Raw genomic sequence first — 9,430 nt, 5'->3', positions numbered from 1 at the left:
GATATCCATAAATGCAGCTGCCCCAAAACACGAATTACGCATGAGGCTGTGTGCCTAAAATGTGCATTGGTGCATCCCACCTCCATACACTCTAAAGTGATGGTCAGATGTCAGACTCATACAATTAAGGTCTTCACTAACTCATACAACTACAAACAGAACACATTGCTACATTCCATTCTTGGTTTTCCTGTTTGATTTTGAACACTTACCTTCAAAATCCAAGAAGATGCAAAAGTGTAATTTTACAAAACTGTAGTGATGCCTTTTTTTTGGTTTATGGAAGCAAGAGTTGGATAAATAAGAAGAAAGATGACACCAAAATACAAGGGGCAGAGATTAGATTCTTCAGGAAAATGAAGGTTTGCACAAGAATGTTATCTAATCAGAAATGAAACCATTTGTAACTAGTTGAATGTGTATACTATTAAAGAGACAATAACTGAACACACACACACACACACACACACACAGTGGAAATAACATGTCAACAGAATGAGGGATAAAGATAACTTAAGACAATCGTAAAGCACACCATTCTTTCAATATTCCACACAATTGCATTTTCTGAAGCAGTGTACTTAGCCATCCCCTTTTAGGTAAATTAACTGTACACCCAATGTATCTGAAAGTGGAATTTTAAGTTCAATCTTCCGACCTTAGGAGAGAAAGTTAAAATTTGATTTTGGAAAAACTGTTACCTCCATCTTAAAACATCCCACTTCTCTCATAAGACAAATAACTCTGAACAGCAATGAGATATCTTTTGTTGTATTTGCTTGCAAGAATAAAACCATTTTGTTGAGTTAAATAGCTGACACCTGCTTTTATTCAGACGTCATTAAGTTACTACCTGCATTGTAGATGCAAGTTTCAGTGTCCACCAGTTACCAGAGAGCTTTTAACATCCTGTTATTAATGAAAGGTAGAGGGTTTTTATACTGGCTTCAAGTGCCGAATAGGGATGTTAGACTGGTTTGGGAGAGGCAGTTGGGCATGGCAAGAGGTGTATTAACAGTGAGTGCAATCAATATTGTAAGGGCAACTTCATTATTTAATTTTTGAATAGTATTGTTTTCTACAGCCTTTTCTTCTTTTTTGCACGATCGACTCTCCAGTTTCTAAAGTTAGCTTCTGTTATCCTATAATAAATTTTACTTAAATCACCACCTACCCCTAATTTCTGAGACACAGAGATGATTTAACTAATAATCCATTTTTATTCAATAAATTTCATGATTATTTATTTTATTACAAAACCATATGATAGTACATAAATTACAATACAATTATTAGAAAATCACTAGAATAGCATATCCCTGCATTATTTCCATTAGATTATGTGTCAAAACAGAAAATAAGGAAGAATAAAAGACTAATGCACTTACAACACATGAACATTAGGTACTATTGTCTAACCGAGTATGGTCAAAAGCCATCTCTCGTAATGTTCTTTGCAATTCTTTTTCTAAAAATCTATTTCGAATCTTCAGTTCATTTCTTTGCCGTTGCAGATTCTTTATTCGAGATTCAAATTTCTCGGTGAGGCTTAATACTGTGTTCTCCCACCTGAAAGATTTAATTGAAGTTGAATATCAAGTGTTATTTGTCCGTGGAATTTTCATATTCATAAAATAAATTTTTATTACTTGTTTTTTAAAGATATTTGTGCATTGAGGTGATGCTGAAGTTCACTAGTTGTCACCAATTCTTTTTTCTTTAGTTCCTGTAAACTAGTTAATAAACTGCCTTCCCTGTAAGCATAAATGAGATTAGTTCTTTGAATGAAAATGATTGATAGATAAATTTCAACAAATTAATATAAATGAGCAGCACTTGACCATATTCAGCTTACTTAATGCTATGAAGAGCTGTTTTGTTCTCGCCAGACTGTGCTTTTAATAATGCTACAGTTAGTTCTGCCACATGCTGTTCTAAGCTTAAATACTGTTGCATTTGTTCCTGTATCTCCAATGTGTGCCTATTTACCATCAGTAAGAGAAAAAGTTTATGAGATATCAGAGAGGCATCAGATTTCTGAGAGGCATTAAGTCGTATCATGTTATGTACAAAACCATCATTTTTAAATTTTTTTGCCAGATTCAATTACCTCTCTTGGATGTGCTGAATTCTTGTAAGGAGCTCATCCTTTTCTTTGGAAATCTGCAGCTTATCTTTCTCTGCTTTATGTAGTTGTTGATATAGAGCTTTGAGATTTTCTTCTGTGTGTTTGTTGCTATTTACTGCAAATATCATTTTTTCTGTGTGTACTTTCCTCAGTTCTTCTTCAAGCTTCTTGCACTCCTGCTGAGCCTTTTCAAGTTTCTCACTTTGTTCTTTAAGATTCTGTTAATATTTCATACTACATTATACACAATAAACATTACTTTCATTTACTTAGTACTAAGCTTTTGCAACATAATGCATAAACAAAATCAAAATATTGGCTTTTCCACACTATTAACATAAGATTTCAAGATAAAAACAAGCGTGTGACAGAAGACATGGTTTATACTATTGAGACACCAGTGAGGATTTGATAATCTGCACAACTCTCACACACCAACACACACATATATTGTATGTATAAGTGGCAATCAAAAAGTTTCCATTTGAGGGCATTGCTGCAGAAACAGGAACAGAATAGAATATTTATTCACCTTTGAACATTTTCATGTGCAGTTAGTATCATCATAAAAAAATCTATACATTTATAACTATAACATTACAGTGATTTTATACGGATCCTTACCTAATTACGTTAAAAGGAGACAGTTGCATGTGTAAATACTTTAGGAAAGTACACTTTTGTACCAACTGATCACTTTTTGAAAACCTAATACAGTATGCGCGGTACATGCAACATATCATGACTCCAGTGCCGTTTTAAATTAAGACATTCAAGAAATTGTTCACACTGGAGAAACATGTAAACACACCATCATTCGACCATCAGACAGAGTCCTGTATGGATGTGACAACTGAAAGATTTGAAAGCAAATAAATCACCAGGTACGGATGGAATTCCAATTCGGTTTTACAAAGAGTACTCGACAGAACTGGCCCCCTACCTAGCCTTCATTTATCATGAATCTCCCACCCAGTACAAAGTCCCAAATGACTGGAAAAAAGTACAGTTGACTTCAGCATGTAAGAAGAGTAAAAGAATGGATCTGCAAAATTACAGACCAATACCCCTTAACTTCAGTTTGCTGCAGAATCCTTGAACATATTCTCAGTCTGAATTTATTAAACTTTCTTGAGACTGAGAAGCTTATGTCCATGAATGAGCAAGGTTAAAGAAAGCATCGCTCTTGTGAAACTTAGCTTGCACTTTTCTCACATGATACACTGTGAATTATGGATGAAGGGCAACTGGCAGATTCCATAGATCTAGAATTCCAGAAGGCATTTGACATGACGCCCCATTGCAGGATGTTAACAAAGGTATGAGCATATGGAATAAGTTCACAGATATGTGAGTGGCTCCAGAACTTCTTTAATCATAGAACCAAGTATGTTGTCCTCGATGGTAAATATTCATGAGAGACAATGGTATCGTCAGAAGTGCCCCAGGGAAATGTGATAGGACCGCTGTTGTTCTCTGTACACATAAATGATCTGACAGACAGGATGGGCTGCAATCTGTAGTTGTTTGCCGATGATGTTGTGGCGTATGGTAAGGGGTCGAAGTTGAGTTACTGTCAAAAGATACAAGATAACTTAGACCTAAAATTTCTATTTTCTGTGATGAATAAAACATAGTTCTAAACATGGGAAAACGTAAGTTAATGCAGATGATTAGGAAGAACAAACCTATAATGTTCGGATAAAGTGTTACTGGTGTCCTGCTTGACACATTCAAGTCATTTAAATATCTGGGCATAATGTTGCAAAGCGATATAAAATGGAATGAGCATGTGAAAACTGTGGTAGGGAAGTTGAGTGCTCGACTTTGGTTTATTAGGAGAATTTTAAGAAAGAGTGATTTACCTGTAAAAGAGGCTGCATAGAGGATGCTGGTGCAATCTATTCTTGAGTACTGCTTGAGTGTTTGGTATTCGTACCAGATCAGACTGAAGGGAGACATCGAAGCAGTTCAGAGGCAGGCCACTAGATTTGTTACTGTAGGTTCAAACCACACATAAGTGTTACATAGATGCTCCTGGAACTCAAATGGGAATCCCTGGAGTGGAGGTGATGTTCTTTCCAAGAAATACTATTGAGAAAATTTAGAGAACTGGTATTTGAAGTTGACTGCCAAATAATTCTACTGCCAAAAACATACATTGTGTGTAAGGGCCATGAAGATAAGAGATGAGAAATTAGGGCTCATACAAAGGCGTATACACAGTTGTACAGAAAGGGCAACAGCCTCAACGGGTGCAGGGCAAAGTCAGGACATGCGGGGACCAAGCAGCAATCGGTATTGTAATTGTAAACTGTCGAAGCTGCGTTGGTAAAGTAGCGGAACTTCAATCGCTGATAGAAAGCACCGAAGCTGAAATCGTTGTAGGTACAGAAAGCTGGCTGAAGCCAGAGATAAATTCTGCCGAAATTTTTACAAAGGTACAGACGGTGTTTAGAAAGGATAGATTGCATGCGACCAGTGGTGGCGTGTTTGTCGCTGTTAGTAGTAGTTTATCCTGTAGTGAAGTAGAAGTGGATAGTTCCTGTGAATTATTATGGGTGGAGGTTACACTCAACAACCGAGCTAGGTTAATAATTGGCTTCTTTTACCGACCTCCCGACTCAGCAGCATTAGTGGCAGAACAACTGAGAGAAAATTTGGAATACATTTCACATAAATTTTCTCAGTATATTATAGTCTTAGGTGGAGATTTCAATTTACCAGATATAGACTGGGACACTCAGATGTTTAGGACAGGTGGTAGGGACAGAGCATCGAGTGACATTATACTGAGTGCACTATCCGAAAATTACCTCGAGCAATTAAACAGAGAACCGACTTGTGGAGATAACATCTTGGACCTACTGATAACAAACAGACCCGAACTTTTCGACTCTGTATGTACAGAACAGGGAATCAGTGATCATAAGGCCGTTGCAGCATCCCTGAATATTGAAGTTAGTAGGAATATAAAAAAAGGGAGGAAGGTTTATCTGTTTAGCAAGAGTAATAGAAGGCAGATTTCAGACTACCTAACAGATCAAAACGAAAATTTCTGTTCCGACACTGACAATGTTGAGTGTTTATGGAAAAAGTTCAAGGCAATCGTAAAATGCGTTTTAGACAGGTACGTGCCCAGTAAAACTGTGAGGGACGGGAAAAACCCACCGTGGTACAACAACAAAGTTAGGAAACTACTGCGAAAGCAAAGAGAGCTTCACTCTAAGTTTAAACGCAGCCAAAACCTCTCAGACAAACAGAAGCTAAACGATGTCAAAGTTAGCGTAAGGAGGGCTATGCGTGAAGCGTTCAGTGAATTCGAAAGTAAAATTCTATGTACCGACTTGACAGAAAATCCTCGGAAGTTCTGGTCTTACGTTAAATCAGTAAGTGGATCGAAACAGCATATCCAGACACTCCGGGATGATGATGGCATTGAAACAGAGGATGACACGCGTAAAGCTGAAATACTAAACACCTTTTTCCAAAGCTGTTTCACAGAGGAAGACTGCACTGCAGTTCCTTCTCTAAATCCTCGCACAAACGAAAAAATGGCTGACATCGAAATAAGTGTCCAAGGAATAGAAAAGCAACTGGAATCACTCAACAGAGGAAAGTCCACTGGACCTGACGGGATACCAATTCGATTCTACACAGAGTACACGAAAGAACTTGCCCCCCTTCCAACAGCCGTGTATCGCAAGTCTCTAGAGGAACGGAAGGTTCCAAATGATTGGAAAAGAGCACAGGTAGTCCCAGTCTTCAAGAAGGGTCGTCGAGCAGATGCGCAAAACTATAGACCTATATCTCTGACGTCGATCTGTTGTAGAATTTTAGAACATGTTTTTTGCTCGAGTATCATGTCGTTTTTGGAAACCCAGAATCTACTATGTAGGAATCAACATGGATTCCGGAAACAGCGATCGTGTGAGACCCAACTCGCTTTATTTGTTCATGAGACCCAGAAAATATTAGATACAGGCTCCCAGGTAGATGCTATTTTTCTTGACTTCCGGAAGGCGTTCGATACAGTTCCGCACTGTCGCCTGATAAACAAAGTAAGAGCCTACGGAATATCAGACCAGCTGTGTGGCTGGATTGAAGAGTTTTTAGCAAACAGAACACAGCATGTTGTTATCAATGGGGAGACGTCTACAGACGTTAAAGTAACCTCTGGCGTGCCACAGGGGAGTGTTATGGGACCATTGCTTTTCACAATATATATAAATGACCTAGTAGATAGTGTCGGAAGTCCTATGCAGCTTTTCGCGGATGATGCTGTAGTATACAGAGAAGTTGCAGCATTAGAAAATTGTAGCGAAATGCAGGAAGATCTGCAGCGGATAGGCACTTGGTGCAGGGAGTGGCAAATGACCCTTAGCATAGACAAATGTAATGTATTGCGAATACACAGAAAGAAGGATCCTTTATTGTATGATTATATGATAGCGGAACAAACACTGGTAGCAGTTACTTCTGTAAAATATCTGGGAGTATGCGTGCGGAATGATTTGAAGTGGAATGATCATATAAAATTAATTGTTGGTAAGGCGGGTACCAGGTTGAGATTCATTGGGAGAGTCCTTAGAAAATGTAGTCCATCAACAAAGGAGATGGCTTACAAAACACTCGTTTGACCTATACTTGAGTATTGCTCATCAGTGTGGGATCCGTACCAGATCGGGTTGACGGAGGAGATAGAGAAGATCCAAAGAAGAGTGGCGCGTTTCTTCACAGGGTTATTTGGTAACCGTGATAGCGTTACGGAGATGTTTAACAAACTCAAGTGGCAGACTCTGCAAGAGAGGCGCTCTGCATCGCGGTGTAGCTTGCTCGCCAGGTTTCGAGAGGATGCGTTTCTGGATGAGGTATCGAATATATTGCTTCCCCCTACTTATACCTCCCGAGGAGATCACGAATGTAAAATTAGGGAGATTAGAGCGGGCACGGAGGCTTTCAGACAGTCGTTCTTCCCGCGAACCATACAGGGGTTGGCAGCCCTGCAGCCAGGCGACTAGCGCGAGTTTTGGTGTTCTCGTAAAGATAAGTCATTTTAGATTATAAAACATATAGATTAGTACTGAATACGTGGTAAATAAGTGGATTAGTGTGCCGTTTAAGTCTACCATTAAAGGTTTCATTTTTCTTTACGTAATATAGCAGAAAACACGAAAAGACCGTACAGTCATATTTTCTGTTTACGTTCTGCTGAATCAAATCTATAGAATTTCGTTTAGTTGTTCCTTGCTCTCTCCAGCAATTTAACTTAGCGTACCTCTTCATTATTTAACTAGCATTTCCGGAAAGTAGCGTAAAGTTTAAGTTGTTGTCTCAGAAACTTTGCACTTTTGTTTTTGTTTACACACAGTTGTGTAAACAGTTGCGTATAAGGCCAAATTTGTGTAACCATATTTTCGTGTTTATCTGTAATTTAACTGACTTATTCTTAATAAACTATTACGTTTATCATGAGTGAAAAGTGCTTGACTTGCCATAGAATTGTTAGGTCGGGGCTTTGGTGTGATGGGTGCTGTAGTTTTTTCCATGTGGGTGACTGTAGTGGCATGGGAATAGGGGAAGTAAATGAGACTCATCAGTGGTTTTGTAGGATTTGTAGTAGAGATAGGAAGATAGTAGAACAGGAGGGGAAAATTGCCGCCCTTCAGGCTGAGTTAGACAAGGCCAGGGGAGATCTTGACAGGTTAAGGAGGGAGAAGGGTAAAGAGAGGTGGGAAGTGGCAACAGGCAACAGGAGGAACAGGCCTAGAACTTTGTCTGACAGCTTTATGGTGAATGTGGAAAATAGATTTGACCTGTTGCTTCAGTTAGAAGCTGGTGAGCCTCAAGCAGTTGCAGGTGTAGACAGGGCACAACAAACTTTCAGCAGCAAATTGAAAAGTAAGAATGTAGGGAAATCAGTAAAGAGAAAGAAAGTGTTGTTGTTAGGTAGTTCCCATGGAAGAGGTGTTGGCCAACTTTTGCAGGATGAACTAGGATCAGAATACCAGGTCACCAATTTTTTTAAACCTAGTGCTGGTCTGGAGCAGGTGACAGAGGATTTAGGATCACTTTGCAAAGATTTCACTAAGGAAGACACCGTGGTTATAGTGGGTGGGGCAGGTAACAGTATCGACAGAGATCCTGGGTACAGTATAGAGTGTGACCTGGCGAAGATTGCATCAGCATCGAAGCATACTAGTGTTGAGTTTGTATCTGTTCTTGGGCGCCATGACCGACCTCATTTGAACTCTTCTGTCAGGAGAGTTAATTTGGAGCTGGAACGGCTGCTCATGTCGGGTGCGGGGTCACACATTGGTGTGGTTCCTGTTGATTCTCTCAGTAGGTGGGATTATACTAGGCATGGCCTTCACCTCAACAGGAAGGGGAAGGGTAAATTGACTGGGGAAATAGCAGGAAAGTTAAAGGGGGGAGGCACTGTCATGAGTGGTAAAATACCAGTGGTTATAGGATTCAGAAAAGACCCTTTTTTAGGGTAGGGAGGACAGAAAGAAAGCAAATTTTAAGAGAGGTTAGAACTGAGACAAATCTTCAGTTTGAGAAAGAAATCAAAAAACATAATTCCAGCTTATTACATCAGCATAAACAGCCATTGGTTAAGAATTTTCAACTGTCAGCAGATATTTTAACTCCACCCAATTTTAACTCAGTCAATGAGAAATGTCAGCTATCTTTATTGCATCAAAATATTCGAGGACTGAGAAATAAAATTAATGAATTAACTATCTGCATAGATGAATTAGAGTCTTCAAACCCAGCTGACATAATCTGCCTCTCTGAACATCATGTGACCACTGGTATAGAACTTTTAAGTGTTACAGGGTTTAGGTTAGCATCTCACTTTTGTAGATCAGAAATGGAGAAAGGAGGAGTTGCCACATTCATCAGGAACTGTCATAAATTTAAGAACATAGACATTCATAAATTTTGCCTAGAACAGCATATGGAAGCATGTGCAACAGAATTAGAATTTCACAAAAAATCCTTCATAATATTAAGTGTATATCGAGCACCTGCAGGTAACTTTAATCTGTTTGTCAACCACCTTGAAGCTGTACTGGCCCATTTAACAACCAAAAACAAAGAAATAGTGGTTGCTGGTGATTTCAATGTAGATTTCCTTAAAGACTCTCCCAATAAGAACTTGTTTCAGTTAGTAACACTATCATTCAACTTAATTCCCACAGTAAAGTTCCCCACTAGGATAGCCACTTGCTCACAAACAGCCATTGATAATATCTTTATAGAAAAGTCCAATGAACAAAATTATATTACAAAACC

At 38.8% G+C, this 9,430-nt stretch overlaps 1 protein-coding gene across 1 annotated transcript in view; it reads right to left on the bottom strand.

Moving 5' to 3' along the window:
- Window positions 1–1,325: 1,325 nt before the first annotated feature.
- LOC126198857 (sodium channel and clathrin linker 1-like) overlaps window positions 1,326–9,430 on the bottom strand; it is a 97,432-nt gene continuing 89,327 nt past the window's right edge. Inside the window, exons 8-11 of the mRNA XM_049935446.1 lie at window positions 2,111–2,346; window positions 1,856–1,981; window positions 1,650–1,754; window positions 1,326–1,569 (exon numbers count right to left, since the gene is read on the bottom strand). Coding sequence (XP_049791403.1) covers window positions 1,401–1,569; window positions 1,650–1,754; window positions 1,856–1,981; window positions 2,111–2,346 — 636 coding nt within the window. The 3' untranslated portion in view covers window positions 1,326–1,400. The remainder of the gene's footprint in view (window positions 1,570–1,649; window positions 1,755–1,855; window positions 1,982–2,110; window positions 2,347–9,430) is intronic.

Source organism: Schistocerca nitens, chromosome 8 (assembly GCF_023898315.1).
Source record: "Schistocerca nitens isolate TAMUIC-IGC-003100 chromosome 8, iqSchNite1.1, whole genome shotgun sequence".
NCBI lineage: Eukaryota > Metazoa > Arthropoda > Insecta > Orthoptera > Acrididae > Schistocerca > Schistocerca nitens.
This window is presented reverse-complemented; position numbering and strand designations above follow the sequence as displayed.